Below are 19,647 nucleotides of genomic sequence, written 5' to 3'. Positions count from 1 at the left end.
AAAATATTTAATGAAGATGTTCTTCTAGCCTAAAGACAACTCACATCAGTGGTTCATGTTCTGTTGCACAGAGGGCATGGCATGTAATGAGTCGTTTTTGAATAGATTTTAAGCCTCAACTTATAAGGCTATATAGGCACCTGGATATATTATTGAGCTATTATCTATTATTCAGCTATTATCTCCTACTCAATTTCACCTTTGGGGGGATAAAACCCCTTACTGTCTACTCTGTGATAAACAGAAACCAATTTGACAGCCAACCAGGGGTCAAACCATCCAATCCAGTAGGTGGCAGTAAGCCTCTTGTAGAGGAGACATGGAATGCTTCTTTTTCAACGTCATGGAGTAAACCATTTTATTTCTGGCTGGGACACATATCAAAATCATTAAATAACAAGGACTACAATTGAGATTTATCAGACGCCACTCAGTATGTTATGTGAAATACAAAGATAGTAGAAATCAGATACGATATGAAATATTGAATCACCAGTATTTTAAGTATGTCAGTAAGATATCTTCTGGACACTGTAACCCTGTCGTTGGTTCGTCGATTCCACACTATCGTCTGAATTTTTCCGCGGGAGTTTCATGTTGACGACGTCCTAGTAAGCTCGCTCGGTATGTAGCTAGTAGCAATCTTATATATTTCATTTCGAGACCTTAAAATACTTTTACACGTTTCTCAAATGCAACGTAAGCATATAACGAAGACATTACAGCTTGTTCTGCTGGATGGAAATGTAAGTCAACACGTCTAGCACTTATTCGCTTTTTTCGTTCTCAGCACATCTCCGACGATGAGTCGAATGACCAAAACATTGCGAAGTGTCAAAGACGACTGGAAGGTACGTTTAGGTTAGATGCACCGTATATCCCAACATCAGCCTACCTCATGTCATCTGGATCTAGATAAATGTAACAAGACATATTTCGTGGCGATTCTTTTTGGTTTTGTAATTCACCCCAACTTAACGTTACTGTTTATAACGTTATGTCTCCGTTATCGCCTCATATTAGGACCAAACGGAACATATGGCAGAAGGATCCCCTGACCTGTCTTCAATTGAGAAGGACAGCATTTTCCAAGATGACCAGTTTAATAGTGACGGTAAAGTTAGTATTAGGTTTGCTGGAGGTGACCGTTTGTAAATGTTGTTGCCTGCTCTTTGCTCTCATTGTAAAGTCACTCTCCATGACCATGGTCTCTTATGTGCATAGACAGCAGCACTGACTCTTAAAATTAGAAACAAACAAGCCTCATACGCTATCCTTTGGCTTTTCTTTTAACTTCTTTAACAAAGCAACTTTCAATGTTGTGAAGCTATACATTGTATCCGCATACTGGATAGGCTTATGTGTGAGCTGGTGCCTTGGAGCAGCATTATGCACACATACTTTTTTATTCAGCTGCATTTACATTTGATTTCCCACAAGTCATCATCAGCTGTTTATTTTGCAGGTATTTGCAGGTTCACCATTTGCCTGATGAAGACCCAGTAGGGTCGAAACGTTGCATTCTTTCATTAAACCGGGAGCAATTTATCAGTGTTGCGGACATTACATTCCTTCCATATTTTGCAGGTAACAACATATTTCACAGCACTGCGATGGAGGATGACTTCAGCCCAGTACAAACACATCAGAAGGCAACGCCAGCTAGAAAAGAGGGGACGCAGTCTGTGGCGGAAAGAACAGAGACACCACGCCGCATCTTGGGAACGTACAAAAGGTCGAGCGCTGCCAAACAGGGCAAGGACAAGGAGAAAGGCTCACAGAATACAAGCTCTACCTTCAAAACTCCGTCTGTGCCTCCCTTGATGGAAAGAGTGCTGCCCAAACCCAAAGCCATGTAGGTTTTTCTGCCAGCACTATGTATTATTATTAATGTTTATTTGGTATGGACATAGCAATTACATTGGACAAACCAGATGCATTGATTTGAGTGTTTTAGCACAGGTGCTAATTCGCAACACTTGTCCATTATGTAGATGTAGATCAAACCATGTCCGTGTACCGGTAGTTGCGTTACCGCAGGCTTCTATGGGCCTGAATGTGGTATGGATGCTGCAGTGCAGACCGTTGTGGCACACAAGCTGAGTGTTTGAGCAATTCCCCTCACAGGCTTAAAATGGCCTTCCTCTGTTGCCAGGCCACTGCGGAAGATCTCCGAGGAGACACAAGAGACGTCAGCATCAGTTACCCAGGGTACACCAGAAACCTCAGCATCAGCTTTCCAGGGTAGTGGCACAGTGGCATCAGCATCAGCATCCGCTTCCCAGGCCACGTCTACTACAGGGGGAGACTCATCACAGGTACTGTATCATCTATGGGGGGCCGTTTAGGCCGTAAATCATACTTCACATGTGCATATGTATATACTGGTACTGGCACTTGCATACATACATACTTAACGCACACATACATACATACTTTCAAGTATGTATGTATGTGCATGCTAGTATGTATGTATGCGCAAACAAAAGTATGTATGTATGTGTGTGTGCAAAAGTATGTATGTATGTGTGTGCATAAGTATGTATGTATGTGTGTGCATAAGTATGATGTATCCGGAAGACACTGTACGAAACCGGAGGTACCGCAAAGTATGTATGTATGTGTGTGCATAAGTATGTATTATGTGCGCAAAAGTATGATGTATCCGGAAGGCACTGTAGCCTATTAGGCCATTACCGGAATAGGCTATAACGTTTATATAACGACTGCAAACATGAAGGTTACGTGTGTGGTAGGCGTAGTAATTATTTTCACCATCTTACAAGTCGAAGTGAATGGTAACCGAGATTCTGTTATTAATTTTTTTCAAAATGTACTGAGATGTATCGAGAACACTCAAAATGTTGCGGATAGAGAGAGCAGTTTTAGATTGCTTGACGCTTACACTCGAGACCTTGTTTCAGTGTTGTCTGCTACTGGCTTGTCTGAAGATGGACGTGAGCGTAGGCCGAGAGAGCTTTTAGAGTCTCTTTATACATGTCTGCGGAATATACTAACAGAGTTTTATAGGCCTACCGCACAAGAACATGAGACGCACCTCTGCCCAGTACCGCCGAGGTGCCATAACCGCCTTCGAGGTCGTCCACGGTATGATATCACCTCGGCACAAATACAACACTGCTTGAATCTGGGATTGAACTGGCAAGGGACGGCAAATTTCCTTGGGATCGGTCGCAGATCTCTGTTTAGGCACAGGCAACGTCTACGCATCCGACCTTTAAGCTTCACCGCACTGTCTAACGATCAGCTGGCAGCAGTTATTCAGGAAATTTTGGGGAATACGCCAAACGCCGGTGAAAGTTACATCTGCGGCAGTTTGAGAGCTCGAAATCTACGTGTCCAGCGCTGGCGGGTACGACTGGCTCTTCAGTCAATCGATCCCATCAATCGGAGTTTGAGGCTTACTCACACTATTCGCAGGCGGGTGTATAGCGTGGAGACACCGAATGAACTATGGTGAGTTAAAGGATAGGCCTAATAAGAGCCACATAAAATGGCATTGCCATTGATTTGTTACTCCCTGCATTTACTCGTTTTACTCGTTGTGTTGTTCATGGTTAAATAATACTCGCTCTATTTACTTGCTAGGCATATTGATGGAAATCACAAACTTGTGAGATGGAGAATGGTGTTCCATGGATGCATTGATGGCTATAGTCGTACGATAATTTACCTGGAATGCCTCAACAACAACAGAGCATCCAGTGTAGTGGGCCTTTTCCAGCAAGGGGTCCAACAGTATGGCTTGCCATCCAGAGTGAGGAGCGACCATGGCACGGAAAATGTTCATGTTGCCAGATTTATGCTTGACCATAGAGGACTGAACAGAAGGAGTATGATCACTGGTCGCAGTGTTCATAACCAGCGGATAGAAAGGTTGTGGGCTGAGCTAAATCGAGTAGTTTCGACCTACTACCGCGATTTGTTCGGCTTTATGGAGGATGAAGGAATCCTCAACTCCCTGTGTGAACTTCATCTGTTTTGCCTGCATTACATCTATTTACCCCGTGTTCAGAGATCGGTCACCGAGTTCCGAAACCAGTGGAACAACCATGGGTTATCTACCCAAGGAGGTTGCAGTCCGTTGCAGTTGTGGCACAGGGGTATTGTTGGGCACACTGGAGTTAATATAGCTGTACAAAGCGTATTTGAAGTCGAAGACGTATTTGGAGTCGATGATGATGGACCTCTGCCTGAACTGCAGACAAATAATAACATTGTTGTGCCTGAAAATGTTTTCACTTTAAATGACACCACATTGCAAGCTATCCAGTCAATTGATCCGTTGATGGATGATGGAAACGATGGGATTGACTTGTTTTTGGGTCTTGTAAATTATGTAAATAGAGTCAGCACATCTTAGTTGTTGATGAATTCAATTGTTGAAATTTGCCAATGAAAAGGATGTTCGAATTCCAGAAAATACAGTATGGCTTATCACATTTCGTGGGTTCATGAAATGCCTAAAATAGGCAACGTTATAACTTAAGTGCTTTGTGATTATTTATTTTTTTTAAGTCAGGTTTGGACTTACAAACCTGTCATGCATTAAAATCAGCGATTGTGCTGCACTTGTTTATGGTTGTGACTGCACCTTTACTGCTATTGAATCATCAAAATAAGCAACATATAGGCTAGAGAGCACTTAAGACACTTTCGTTTGTTTTATGTTATAGGACTATGTTTAATTCATGAACTGAATTATTGTGCACTGTCAGGTCGTCAGGTGTATCCAAGGTCAGACCCAAACACAAAATACAACACAAGTCAAGAATATTCAGGACTGAAGGCAAAAGCTACGAAAAGATAAGCTAAAACTGATGCAGCTGAAACTAAGCCTTTTGTCTTTCCACAATACAATTAAATATATAAAACAATGCATAATATATAAAACAAGACATGCAGGGACTATTTTGCACTCCATCTTGAAAATAATTCAGTGTATCAGTGAAGAGAAGAGAATCAGTGTAAAAAGTTAATAAACATTTAGCATAGTAAACAGAGTATGTGTCGCAATTTGCATCAAATCGAGAGCAAAAAAGAAAGCTTAGATCCATCATAGGCCTACAAATTACCGAAATAAGTTGAGAACATTATCTGATTTGGGACAACATTTCGCCACTTATTCCATGCCAAACCCCTGTGTGTTTCTAAGTGCAAACTCCATGTTTGTTTTGAAGTCTGTGTACGTGTTGTGTATTGGCAACCGTAAACAGTTTACGCAAGTATTTGCCATCGGGAACGGCCCATTGCCCTCATGCAGGAATTCCACTGAAGGACTGGGTGAAAATCCAATTGGAGGCACGTCATTGCTTCCGGTGGCGAAAATCAGGATGTCTCCTAACTTCTTGGGTCCCTCCTCTAGAAACACATGCATAAGATAACACAAAGACTAATTATTACAAACATTAAAAAGACTTGACAAATGAAACGCTTGCTCACATAAGAATAGAAAAGACGATGAACGAGTTGAATTAAGCAGGCAAGAATAGGCTAATAATAATGAGAAGAGGCCTATGAATTTCAATAGAGATGCATCGCCTCTAATAATTATAGCCCTAGGTGAAAAAGGACAAGTAAGAACACGCAAACAATAGGCTTCGTGACGTGAGGTATCAAGGTATCCTTTTTATAGTAATAATTCACCGTTCTTAGGACTTCGCAAACGTGCGTTAACAGGTAGCCCCTTGAAACTTTCTTCTGTCAACTTAAAGTCCGATCAAACTTCATTCAAAGGCAGTCCATAATTCAAATCGAATTGTTTTCTAACGAAAAAGTCCCAACTTTGGCTTCTAGAGCTCCATTGAAGCGCTTCTTATTTTTTTAAAAGATTTACGACAGGTCTGCCCGCAACATCGGAGATTGCTTTCGGTTTGAAATCTGAGGCCAGCCTCCACATTATAGGCTACCACCGAACTTTTTTTTTACTATAGGCTACTAGATAGGCCTATTATATGTTAGCAAATTGGACCGGATAGATTAATTGTTATTTTTTTTATAATAATAATTGCCTACTAAAATTTGTCGGGATGGCAGCATCCTGGGACATGAAGCCCCTGGAATAGAACCATATACAGTAGCACTTATCAAGAACTCTGTCAAAACGTGTGGCATATGTAATATATTGCCGGTATTTTAAAATCTCCCAAATGGTGAGTCAGGTGAAATTAGCTCCAGACTATTTATATTGTTCTTGATAGCTTCAGATGCAGAATATATAGTGAATACGTGTTTACCTTCAGTATCTTGCAAGAAATCTCTCCAAAAGGACACAATTTGGCGTTCAACATTTCGCCTGTTGCTTCCATCTGCTGACCACTGGATTTTGAACAAGTCATCCAACTTGTCTGCTGTTAGCTGAAGTGGTTGGTAGCACAGGACAGGATGGAATGCTTCGGGATGCTCCTGTATTTTTGAAAGAATCCCCAAAGTCTTCAGTCCTTCTCGGAATCTGAAAACCAGAACCATACAAAGATTATGTTTTTTTCACCAAGATCATTCAACATAAGCATTACTATCACCACACAGGAAGACAGAGTAAAGTGAGTGCTTGCACATTTCCCCTATAGCCACAACAAACCTTTCAAATGGTGCAAGGACTCTATTTACAGTCTGAAAAAGTAGAGCATCCTCCACCAACTGTTCCTTTTGCGAGATGCTTGTTATATGTCTCAAGCAACCTGCATTGAGAAGGTAGTCCTGCAGGGGTTCTGTTGCATTTTTCAAGTCTTCAACTGTTTCAGACTCTGAAACCTGAAAGACTTGGTTAGTTATGGAACAGTGTGCCTTCCACGGTACACCTCCCCCTCCCCACCTCCCCCCAACATTCAAAATCAATTGTATGCACCATATTGCTTTGGCCTCTAGAGTTGTAACAGTGTGATTTCGGGGCAAAAGCCTAGAGATGGCCCTACTTACTTACTTATACACAACATACACTCATTTACAAGTGTGACGATGCTGATATGTTGGTGCCAAACTTAATAAGTGAAATTACAAAAATATATGGAGACATTATAGTGCAAACTAACCCTTTTCAGTTTCTCACGCAACTCAAAATCTGCAACGTCCTCCAGCACAGGTTTGCACCTATGTGGGCCCTTGACAACACAGTTGAATAACGTGTTCGAAAGGAAATTTGGTGGAGGTCCACCATGGACTAAGCTTATGGCTATAGCCCTTCCAGCAATGTAATATTTGTCTTCCCTAAGAGCTGGAAAAAATAACAAAACAAAATAACATAAGGGTGGATGCAAAGTTAGTGTACATAAGTGGTACATAAGTGGATTTATGTTTTTAAAAAATGTACCTGTGGCGTCTAGTGCCAGGTTCAACTTCCCCTCGCTTCCTTCAAATAGCTCTGAATGTTGAAGAGCTTGCAAAACCAGCCGCAAAAACTCTCTCCTTGGCCCACCAAGGTCAACAGCCTCTTCGGTCATGCCCCTATCATCAGAAAATTTTACAATCATCCGGTGATAGGGGTTGTATGTCTTCCTCTGAAACCCTCGCACAGCTCCCTCTAACACAGAGGCACGGTTGATGTTGAACCGGCATGTGTTAGTGGTCAGGATGGTTTCAGCCATCTTTGCGAGGATTTCTTGAATGGGGATCTTTTCTGTGTTGAAGCCTGCACCTTCAGATGAATTGCCTTCTCTGAAAAGAAAAGGAGCAATTCTAATGCCAAGAACAGCGATATTGTATTATGACCCAATTGTACCATCCCTATTACAAAATATTGTCATTATCAAGTTTTTAGACACCCACACTTGGTCCTCCAAGCTGTCCAGAATTGCAGCAGCAAGATCCTCATCCTCACTGTCTGTCCCACTGGACAATATCGCTATGTATGACGTGTAATCGATGTCTTGCATGCTTGAAGACGGCGGGGCATAGGTGGTTGAAGTGGTATTGGTGGAAGGACTGACTGGCTCTATAGGCTCTATTTCTACCTCTACAGGCTCAATGCTGTCTACAGCAGAGCAGCTGTCTACAGCAGAGCAGCTGTCTTCTGAGTCATTGTCATCCTTAAAAGAAGAATAAAGTAGAGTATAAATGAAAATATATTCTATTTATCTGAATTGTCACAGTTGTGAATACATTAACAATAAGATCATAACATAGAAACACAGACGTGCTTACTCTGAGTGATATTGAGGGTCTCAAATAAAGAGGTTTCTGTCTAAAAATTTTGTGGATCATGCTTGCATCCAACTGTTTGCCATCTGATAATGATGGCAAGACTAAGTTGTCGCCACAGCTCATCAGTATTTCCACACTGTGGGAGAAAAGGGACATATTGAACATGTGTTCTTTCAGCTATGTTCATACAGGTGGTGAACACCATGACTGTGCTGCTTGATTGTTATAAACAGGGTTAATACTCTCTTTACTTGATATATAAAGGTATAAGGTCACCATCTTATTCCTCCTACATAACTAGGGCCATGGGTTTGTATCTCTTCCTTTGCTGACCAATTATGTCTCCAGTCGCCTGACTGCTCTGTAAGATAGGCTATACAATAACGGCGCACAAGCTTACCTTGCATCTGCTGGTATTTTGCCTTTAAAGGCCTCTCGGATGTTGTAGAGCACGCTGCCAGCGTCCCAAGACTTCTGACATTCAAATGCGTTCAGTATGTGGCCTGCCTCATACAGCTGCTGCTTTTGCCTGTGTTTTACCACTTTGTTGGCTGATGGGCTCTGTAACAATATGATGTCCTTGTAGAAGGTCTGGTGGTATGGCATCTGTGGTCTGAAAAACAGAATAAAAGTAAGATTATCCAAACAGATCGAAACTTTTATTTTAAGGAATAAGATGACATAATGTCTTGTATAAGTTTTTCTGGTAAGGTTAATGTACACAATGAAACATTGGTTAGAGTAGGTCAAGTCTTGTTCCAAAAATTTGTTGCCCTGAATGTTATTTATTGCAGGTAGACTACTATTAGTCTACGTTACCATCACGGTGTCTCCTCGACTGGATCAGCCAATTTGTACAAGCTTAATTAACTTAATGATGTTCTTTTCATTTTCATTTTGATGACTCATAAATGAGCGTGTATAGTCAAACAAAACACATTATATCTGAAAATAGTTTTTTAATTTGGCTATTTTGTTCGATTTGTTTCAAATGTTACAGTGGACCATAGCATGCTGGGAAATGTGTTCGTCCAATCATTTTACAATCATTACCATAGACATTGACTACGTCTAATGATCTTACAATTACTTCCTGTCATTCATAACGTGCTGGAATGTTTATCGATGGCTTTGGTTTATGCATGGTGTGCTCAAAGATGAACCGTCACCGGTGTGCTTGTGGATTATTTTTTGATTGTATTGGAATTAGATATTAGCCCAATGTTTAAAATCAAAGCTGAGATACACTATTAGGAAAAGTGGAGCTTGAGGACCCTGGAGGAGTTTTCTTCGAAGTTGAAGACAATGGATAACTTTTTCACCTGTCTTCAGATGTCAATTAGCCTACAGCATGTGGTGTTAGCAATGGTTTCGCAATGTCTGAAATTGGATGTAGCATGGATGCGTCAGTGGCTTTTGCTGGACAGAAGACCCATTACGTGAACTTCTAAGGGTAAGTTACAAGGATGTTTACTTGTCACAAGCATAGGGTACATACTTAGGTTACAGGTTTATTTTTGTTATGAAGTTGGATCGGCTACTACCAACCTCGATTAGTGGGTTAGCAAGGTATGTTGCGCTCTCTAAGCCAGGGTAGCTGTGACATGTAGGCCTACCATATCCCTGTTTTAGCGCCGCTGTATCACCCTGTTATGCTGCCAACCAAACCTGATCGGGAGCTGATTATGTGTTATAGCTCAAATCGTGTAAATCGTCTTATCTAGATGCGGGACCCTGCAAAGCGAGATCAGTCGCTTTGCGCACTAGGCTATGTTATTTTGAGAAAATAAACGTTTTCGCATAATTCTACATTCTACTGTTTCATATCGTGAACTAATTTCACGGAAAAACATAGGCCACGCGTATGACTGATAAAACAGGTGAAGATTCAACACATTAGCAGTCGTTCCCATTGTCCATGCCGCTTAAAAAGGTGATTTCTCCTCTTCTGGGATATGGAGAACCATATCAACTTTGGATGCGTTATCTTAGCAATAGTTTGTGTGTCGATCACTGTAAAGCTTAGTGTATGGTCGTTGATGTGAGCACAAAAACCAAAGGGACTGGTCACATATTGTAAGTTAGCCTATCTAGACATGGCGAAGCTACACTAAGCCTTAATACGGGATGTACGTTAATTGATCATAGGATGACTGGTATGTGATTATTTGTAACTGGACTTTCAGTTCAGATTTGTGCGCGTTCTCGGTGTTGATCTGGTGTTGACCAATCGTGAAACACAACGTCGCGTGTAGCCTAATCAAGACTGCGGTCGATGTTGTATGGTATGTAGGTTCATAGTGGCATATTTATATGTGCGCCGGATCTCCACCGGTGAGAGATGGCATAATAATTATGTCAGATAACGTCAGTGCTTCCGTAATATAGCCCAAGGGTTGCCTGACTGTTGCTAGTGAAATCTATGCACACAACATCATTCTGTAACTTACCTTTGTTTACATTTATTCCTCCAAATGACGAAATGTGTTTTTGCTATTGTATGTTGCAGAGGCATACAACTGGCGAAAACAAGGTTGCATGGTTGTCACTACAGTAGCTTCAGGCATATCATAGCAAGAGGCAGACATTGCTTTTGTAGAGAGCTAGTGGACTCTATATGGACTTAATTCACCATACTGTTTTATTGGCATGTATCCCATTATTGCTTGCAGTGTGTTCTGTGAGCTATGCTATGATCTGACACATGAATGCATTGTCTCGTTCTGTGTTATAGGGACACTGTCTCTTTAATTACACAGAGCGCGCCATTGAGTAAGAACTTCTTAACTTAACCTTAAGGTGAATGAATAAACTACACGCCGTTGTGTTGTCAAGTAACGTGAACAGTCATTCAAATCATTTTGTAAACCCCTTCGCTCTAAGCTCCTCACATGCTCTGGAAAATGTAGCTTCTGTAAGTCAACAAGGTCTAATAGCTAGCTATCATACCCTAAACGGAGAATAAGCTAGCTAGTAGCTTCGCTACAAGTAGCTAGTTAAGCGAATGCCTGTCATCACTGAGTTATCCCAGAGACGGTTTATAAACAATCTTTGGTTATCCCGCTCAAATAACTAATCGGAAGAATGCACACCATATTTAGATTACACAAATTTAATAAAAATGACAAAAATGGCATTTCAGCCCTGGAGAATGGCAACGTTATGAGTCGTGCAGCTGCAGCCCTGAAACCAGACAGACCTCACATGATAATTCACTGTTAGTTTACCAAACTTATTTTATTATGATAATCCATGTTATGGTATGGTAATGGTATGTTAAAATACAATACCTTTGACGGTTTCTGGCCCTCCATGTGCCAAAATTCTGGCGAGCTTGGCGTGCTTGGCGTGCTGGAGTTGCTCCTGTTGGAATTGCTCCTGGTCTAACTCTGAACAACTCCGACATTTCGCTCTCCCGGTTAGGGAAAGGGTTGTGTGTTGTCCTGGTCCTGTCCACAGCTGCGACAATTGTGTTAATGACCTCCGGTGATAAGATGTCCCTCACAATTGAAGCAGCTTCAGCCTGTCCCTCTCTATTAGCCATTGTGTGTGTTGTAAAGGTTCACTATCTGTGAGTGCAGCGGTTTACTGGTTTTGGCGGTTGTTTTGGTGGTATGACTATGGTATGACACGTTGCGGTACTTCCGGTTTCGTACAGTGTCTTCCGGATACATCATACTTATGCACACACATACATACATACTTTTGCACACACATACATACATACTTTTGCACACACACATACATACATACTTTTGTTTGCGCATACATACATACTGGCATGCACATACATACATACTTGCAGGTATGTATGTATGTGTGCGTTAAGTATGTATGTATGCAAGTGCCAGTACCAGTATATACATATGCACATGTGAAGTATGATTTACGGCCTAAACGGCCCCCCATAATCATCAGAGCTCTCAGGCTGCACTCATGACAGATGGAGAGATCGAGATGAAGCCAATATTCAAATGAAGCCATACATTTCTCATCTCCTCCAATCTGATTTGGCAGTATGTTCAGTTTGTCACTGACCTATGTCCTGTCTGAGTTTTTCCTTCCTCTTTTAATTTCCAATGGATAGATCGATGTTGGTAATTGATTGATACAGGCCTGATAGAGGCATGTTGATATTGTTGCATTCGTGAACAGATGAGCTCCTTCCCCTCCAGGAGTCAGACAGTGAGGGCCCGACTGATGCAGGTGACGATCATTCCCCACCAATCAGAAGAAAGACCCAACCTGCCCGGCGGCGGTCTGAGGGAGAGGTGGGTGGCTCTGGCACCGTAGGTCATAGGCATTGTGAACTTTGTCCATGTGGGTATGATAAAATAAGGGCCACAGTAATTAATGTTTCTCGACTGTGTTTATCTATGAAACTTTTTTTTGTTGTTGTTTTGTTTTTTTGCACACCACATTCTGCAGATGAAAAGATATACACTTTTAATTCATCAAGACATAAACTGCTGCAGAGTGCTACCTGGTGAGATGCAAAATGTTTTTGATAGAAATCAGAGAGGATAGAAAGATCTGTCAGCGACTGTTCGCCCAGGGCCAAATATAGTCCTGCATCTGTGTCCCAAGCACACGGCATGTAGTGAGAATTAAAAATAATGCTCAAGGGCACTTCAGCCGTGGACTGGTCGGAGATCGAACCGGCAACCCTCAGGTTACAAGCCTGAAGCCCTAACCAGTAGGCCACGGCTGCCCCCTTGTGTCATCAACGCGGCATACAGGCTTGTCGTGTGCCTCGCAACGTATGTGACCGTGTGTCGATGACGCACATCTTCGACACGTGGTAAATATGCATGGAGGAGTATAATGCACTAACTTGTATGGCTGAACATGCCCAGATTTGTGGAGTGCCTGTTTTTTTGTATGGTATTTGCTTTCATTGATCATTTAATTCTTCCCCCCCATTGTTTGGCAGTGTGACAAGTCTCGGTTGTTCTCTCCCCAACAGCAGCCTAAAAAGAAGTCTGGAGGGCAGAGGATGTCTCGGGGGTCATCTGTAGCGGACACACAGAAAAAGAACCGAAAGTCCAGTGGCAGAGTGTACGTTTATTTTCAAACTAATGTGTTAGGTTTCCAAAAGTTATGTAGGGATAGTTCACCATTAAATGAAAGCTGCCGTAATCGTGTGCCAGTAGATGGGCTATGTGCAGTATGAAGTGTGGCTTGGAAGGGCTAGCTAACAAAATGCACAGCCTGTAGTTGGGACAGTGGCTGTCCTCTCTCTCTCTCTCTCAACCTCTTCAAAGGACAACAAATGATCTTATGCTGTATTCCTATGCATGAAAGTCTACGCTTCCGAAAGAAAAGAACAGCCTAGGTATACAATACGTTAACTACGCTACCCTTCCAAGTAACTGTTCATTACTGGGGTGATGATGTCCTACTCCTCATGTTGGAAACATTTCTAAATGAAGGAAAAGGTCCTCTTGTGTGTTTTCTGAGTGCCTCTTCCTAGCTGGACTGAATGTGTTCCCTTCTTAATCAGACCCCTGCAGAATATCCCCGAGGAGAACGAGCTGCAACCAGGGACTTCTGCATCAGCAGCAGCCCCAGACGTATGACCCAGTCTTCGTTTCTTTCACTTCACATGTGTAGCTAAACAGGCACTGTGAGTGCTACCAACTGCAAAGGTCATGGGATCAAGTTCTAAGGAAGCCCACATACTGAAAAAAAAAAAAAAAAAATCATAATAATACTAAGTTGGAAAAGCTGCAATTTATGGACATAAATATGCACCGACAGAAGTCTCTAGAAAGAGGTCTCCAAATTCCTGTAGCATAGCAGCTGTTTTCCTTTTTGATTTCGGAGGGGGACCAAATGTTCCTACCCTAACAGCAACTTCCTATGGCTGTTTGAGACCTCAGAAGAGTGAGGTTGTTAACATCAAATGTTATTTTTAGCTATTTTTACCCTTTAAGTAACTAAGGAAATACTGATTAGTAATGATGAAATCAGTAGATTAAGGCTGACTGCCATGACATGCAAAAACGGATGAGATTTATTTATCATGGTAGGCAGACAGTGACATTGTCTCGGATGAGGACGGTGAGTACGCCCCGCCCAGCAAGAAGAAGAGCCGACCCGTCCAGCGCTCTCAGGAGGAGGAGGAGGAGGAGGAGGAGGAAGACTCAAGCATGGTGAGTGGACAGCTAGTGATACACTGTATCAAGCAGGACTGTTGATTTAAGTTCCTAGCTGTTGTCCTATTTTCACACGCTATTACTTCCTTAAAAGGAAGTATACTCAATTTCATCAGTGAGCGTATCAGTATCCAAATGTTTTTTCTCTTTTTTTGTGGTGTGAGTGAACTTATTATGAATGCGTGGGAAAAATGTGGATGGGTTTTACTTCCTCTTAGGTCAGTCCATTTGTTGCTGTTTTTTTTTATTATTTTTTTTGTCATGTTCTGTTGTAGTATTGTAGAAACCTTGGGATGTCTGAATATGCTTTTTTCCATTTCATATATTATTCCTGCACTAAGTGATATAATCTCTTGGGTAATTTGTGACAGTGTTGTAAATAAAACCTTTCGGTGCCTGACAGCCACCAAAGAAAAATGCAAGAGGACAGAAGAAGTCCCGCTCATCTTCCGGCAGCAGAAGGAAGCAAAGCAGGAAGTCTTCATCTGGCTCCTCAGGTACGGGTCACATGGAGCGGAAGGATGGTTTAGGCATTGCTGTCCACCTTCCACCTGCTGTTTAGGTATTGCTGTCCACCAGCATCCGTGGATGACTGTCTAGTTGGTGCTTAAGATGACTATATGCTGACTACAGTGCTAGTTCTTTGGGAGTGGCCAGTTGCATCATCTTGTTGGAACAGACTTGGAGTCTTCATTGTGTCTGATCTGTCTGAAAGTGGTGTCAATATAGTTTCTTTATAATTGAATAGAACACCCAGACAAACAAGGCTTCAGCGGTCACAAGTTATCAGCTCCACTGGAGGACCTTGCTTTCTTTTGCTTTCTCTTCCTGCTGTTCCCACTCAAAATCTGTTGGAAGTTGTTTTTTTATTTTGCTTTTGCTGTTAAAGGTTCAGTCTTTGATTATCACAAAAGATTGTTGATATTTGAGCTCCACTGCTTATCTATCAAATGACACCCATCCATTCTGTGCTCCTCAAGCAATGCGTTGATTGGCTGGAATAGCGTATGGCTCGATGTGGGCCACTTTCTTTCCCACATACAGAGCAAGGACTGCTAGAGGGCCGTGAGGAGCCGTTAGTTGAATTTAACAAAGCGTATATATTCTAGAACTAGAATTATGGACTGTTCCTTTGTCTGGTGTTTTAGAACTCCCACATTTGTGTTTCAGACACTGGGGCTGGAGAGAAAAGGAGGAAACAGAAAGTGCGGAACCCCATTGACCTTGAGGTGGTGCTGGAGGCCTTTCAGGATTTTGTTGAGGAGTACAAGTAAGTGGCAGCGAGGAGGACTTGACCTTGTCAAGGTGCAACTAATATAATGGGACCTATGAGTGTTAGCGGTGCAGTTTGACGGTCGAACAAAGCATAATCAAACACTTGTGGCTTTGACAACTCCCGCTCACCTCAATTGTGGGTTGAGGTCAGAGGTGGAAAACTCCAGCTTCTGAGAGTAAAAGTCCGATCATGTATTGGTTCTACCTGTGCACTTAGCACACAGGTGGTCTCATCAATAAGCTTCTCTACCTACTGTAGCTGAAGAGTTGTGCTAATTAGGAACAGCTGGTTTAAATTAATGGTTGGCACAGATATGTGGGACTTTTACTTTCTGAAACTGGATTTTTCCTCCGCTGGTTGAGGTACTCTATTCATGGGTTTCATCAGGTCCCTTTCAACAGGTGTATTAATCAAGCACCATGCAGTCTGCATTGATAATCAAGGTGCTTGATTTTATACACCTGTGGAAAGGGACCTGATGAAACCCATGAATATCCTTTGATGAGTATAATAGCGTTATCTATACTCATTTGATGAGTATAATAGCGTTATTTGGGGACAGCCGTGGTGTACTGGTTAGCGCATCGGGCTTGTAACCGGAGGGTTGCCGGTTCGATCCCCGACCAGTCCACCACGGCTGAAGTGCCCTTGAGCAAGGCACCTAACCCCTCACTGCTCCCCGAGCACTGCTGGTTGGGCAGGCAGCTCACTGCTCTGGGTTGTGTGATTCACCTCACTGTGTGTTCACTGTGTGCTGTGTGTTCACTAATTCGGTTAAATTGGGTTAAATGCAGAGAACTGAATTTCCCTCACGGGATCAAAAAAGTATATATTCTATTCTATTCTTTTCTATTCTATCTAGTAAGGTGACGATTTGATATACTGTACCATAGCTTCTTTTTTTCTGGGATAACAGGATAAGGTGCAACTCTTCTTTGCAGGGAAACAGTGGATTCCAATGCTGTTCAAAAGGCAATAGATCATATGTCAGAGTCTTTTGTGAATCAGTTGACCGAGGCGGTAGGTTGGACCTTGGACTTTGATTTGTAGTGGTTATTGTGGTTCTAGAATACAGCACTTGATTTTCCACTGATGCTGATGATGTAAGTACATGTGTTCCAGATCACTGCAACCAAAGAACTAACCACTGTAAAAAAGAAAAATATGAAGGTAATAAATTGCAATAGATACATCTTTTTAACTGCATGTTTTTTAGATTATCAAGCAGTATTGTCGTGAGGTTTGGTATGCCATATTTCATTTAACAGTTCTTTTTCGCTCCTTTGGCAGCTGAACATCGCCATTAACAGTAAGCGGTCAAAGTTGGTCGACGCCAAAAATGAACTCATACAGTGAGTTTCCTAAATAGACATAAATATTTCAACTGGATCTATGAGACCTATGAGAACCATAACAGAATGATGACTCTTAGAACTAGTTTCCTGTGTAATCCACATCTGATTCCCCACAGTAGCAGTTAAAATCCCCATCAAAAACCATATAGAGACATTCTGAGATGCACCGCCTTGTGATCATTCCAAGTGCTAGTCGTCCTTTGTGAATACCCCCCAGTGCTGCCCTCCCATATCTACTCTTGTGTAAAATCAGATCCATTCCCCCATTAGGAGTGAGGCCAAGCTGAGAGCCCTGGAGAAGGAGCGGCAGCAGCTGGATCAGAGGCTAACGGACCTCACCAAGGGCATGTCCCTCCTCAATGGCCTGACTGACCTCCACACCAAGTACCTGGGCTACTGCGAGGCCCACCCTACAGAGACCCCATCGGTGAGAGAGCTTGTGTTCATATGATTTGAAGAAAGACACATGTGGAAATGGTGCACGTTGCACGACCTGGGTATACCGCTTCATCTTCATCTTATATGAAGCATGACGCGTCGTGTACACACACGTCAACACAACACATGTCGAAGACATTTTGAATCTATTTAATTTAGATTTGAAGCTTTCTGCCACTGTAGTAAATATATTTGAATGTTTTTGAATTTATCAACCTCACTAGGGCTGTGTGTTGGCAAGGAACCATGATATGCGTCACAATACATGATTCACAATACATCACAGTTTATTGCGATATGGTGCATATTGCGATACTGTATATTGCAGATTCTTTTTGCAAAAATGCAAAAATAAGAGCTGGAAACACAACTTGCTGTGTACCACCTGGGCAGTATAATGCTGTCATTAAAAAAAGATATTTGATGGTAGTGGAGATACGATGTATTGCGCAAGTGGCGATATAATACCAATACCAATACCACATGGCGATACCATTTTTTAAATCGATGCACAGCCCTACCCCTCACACAGGCCTACAGATGACTCCTAGAGAGCATTCTCACGAATGGCACCACTGTCTGTTATGGGAACATCACCCAGGCAGAGAGGACGGCCCTTCAGAGTTAGAAAGACACAGAGAAAATCATTGGTGCCACCCTCCCATCCATGGACAGGACACTCTACACACAACGCTGCATGTAAAAAGCACAGAGCATTCTCAGAGACGCAGCACCCTGCTCATCGTCTGCTCAGACACAAACACTCAACAGACAACCTATGACACAGCAGACCAGACAGAATCAGTACACACAGGAAATAGTCTGGTTTTCACCATACTAAGCTCAATCTTTTAAGATAGAACATTAGTCTGGTGAGGCTGCGCTATGTTTCTACTGCACTTCGCGTTGCTTAAGTTTCGTTATCGTCACGTCACCGGCCAATAGCGTGCCAGGACTAGAGTATGGCCGTTTCTGATTGGAGCCAAAGGTTCTGGCAGTAAACAGAGGAAAAAGATCTGCTGGTTTCCAGCCTGAGCTGCCGGGTGAAATTCAAATTCCCTGGAAGTTCAGGCAGGGTTCACTCAGCCTACACAGGGCCTGCTTTCATTAGTAAGCTCTTCTGTGACTCAGGGCTAAGGACTCTACAAGCTCTCTTGAGGAACCTAATGTTTAAGTTCATGTCCCGACTGGATGGGTCACAAAATTGTATTATAATGCTGCTTATAGGCCCCAGGTTCAGCTCGGTCAGATATGAATCACATTTTTGGAAACATTGGTATGGGTGCCTTTTGAGGCTATGAACTGTATGTTTGTATATGTTTCTATTCCTTTTTGATGTTGTATGTCTTACTGTTGGGCCTAGAGCCTGTAATAAAGTTTATATATTAATAGTTTTAATCCAGCCACACTCAGACAAATAGTCAAACACAGAATAGCAGGCAACAAGCATGTCACAAATAAATGTCTCTTATCTCTTTCTTGTTTCTCTTTTGGTTCCAGTACGGCCCCACCAGCTTGCCTGCTCTGCTCATGGAGACCAGATGCATGCTGGGAGCTGAGCACCAGCTAAAGACCGTCAATGCTAAGCTTCAGCAAGTGTTAGATAATGTGGACAAGAAGTGAGATATTGGAGCAATCCAGAGTCCATCGCTTCTACTGCACAAATATACAGTACCACAGGCATCCGAGGTGTCCATGCTAGTTATGTTGCATAGTATCAGGTGCTGATATGATGTGATATTGTTTAGTATCAACGATGATCGTGTGTTGATATGGTGTGTTGTTTATTTATGCTCACCTGTTTGAGAACATTCTCTCTCTTGTATATACATCTGTACTCCTCAGTAGCTCAATGCATGTACCCCCTAAAAAGAAGGGCAATAATAAACATAGTTGTATATTTAAAGATTTCACTAGTCACCCTTTAATACATCACATCACTATTTTTTTTTTTTTTTTTTTTGTGATTCTGCATTATGACATTTGATAAAACTAACCTTAATTGTGAAAGGATTTACAAATTATGCACATTTAGTACACTCTTAAAACAAATGTGTTGTCCCTATCTGGACACAGAGATGTGCTGAGAATGACACAAATTGTTATATTCAAGACATGTTTTGTAACACATAATAAAAGCGATGTGTTGGAACCAACACAAACTGTGCTGTCCCTATCTGGACACAAAGATGTGTTGCTTTCAACACATTCATTTTTAAGAGTGTAGTAGAAGCAGATTGCTGAACTGGGAAAATGTACA

General features: G+C 42.0%; 1 protein-coding gene across 1 annotated transcript; it reads left to right on the top strand.

Moving 5' to 3' along the window:
• Positions 1–533: 533 nt before the first annotated feature.
• Positions 534–19,340, top strand: cenpu (centromere protein U). Its single transcript, XM_062524430.1, has 16 exons — positions 534–624; positions 791–851; positions 1,024–1,114; positions 1,588–1,855; positions 2,156–2,318; positions 12,336–12,431; positions 13,127–13,218; positions 13,664–13,733; positions 14,193–14,315; positions 14,722–14,815; positions 15,489–15,588; positions 16,536–16,614; positions 16,717–16,764; positions 16,885–16,946; positions 17,220–17,376; positions 18,888–19,340. The coding sequence occupies exons 2-16, from the start codon at positions 804–806 to the stop codon at positions 19,008–19,010; spliced, it is 1,614 nt and encodes a 537-aa protein (XP_062380414.1). The 5' UTR covers positions 534–624; positions 791–803; the 3' UTR covers positions 19,011–19,340.
• The last annotated feature ends 307 nt before the right edge of the window (positions 19,341–19,647 follow it).

The sequence above is a fragment of the Sardina pilchardus genome, chromosome 21 (genome assembly GCF_963854185.1).
Source record: "Sardina pilchardus chromosome 21, fSarPil1.1, whole genome shotgun sequence".
Lineage (NCBI taxonomy): Eukaryota > Metazoa > Chordata > Actinopteri > Clupeiformes > Clupeidae > Sardina > Sardina pilchardus.
The sequence above is the reverse complement of the archived record's forward strand: the minus strand, read 5'-3'. Positions and strand labels throughout refer to the sequence as shown.

What these genes read in the sequence shown, in the direction of transcription:
- cenpu (XM_062524430.1), top strand. Translation starts at nt 804, where the DNA reads ATGAGTCGAATGACCAAAACATTGCGAAGTGTCAAAGACGACTGGAAG. An exon ending in CTGCCCAAACCCAAAGCCAT is followed by an intron (nt 1,856 to 2,155) that starts GTAGGTTTTTCT and finishes CTCTGTTGCCAG; the next exon opens with GCCACTGCGGAAGATCTCCG. An exon ending in GGCGGCGGTCTGAGGGAGAG is followed by an intron (nt 12,432 to 13,126) that starts GTGGGTGGCTCT and finishes TCTCCCCAACAG; the next exon opens with CAGCCTAAAAAGAAGTCTGG.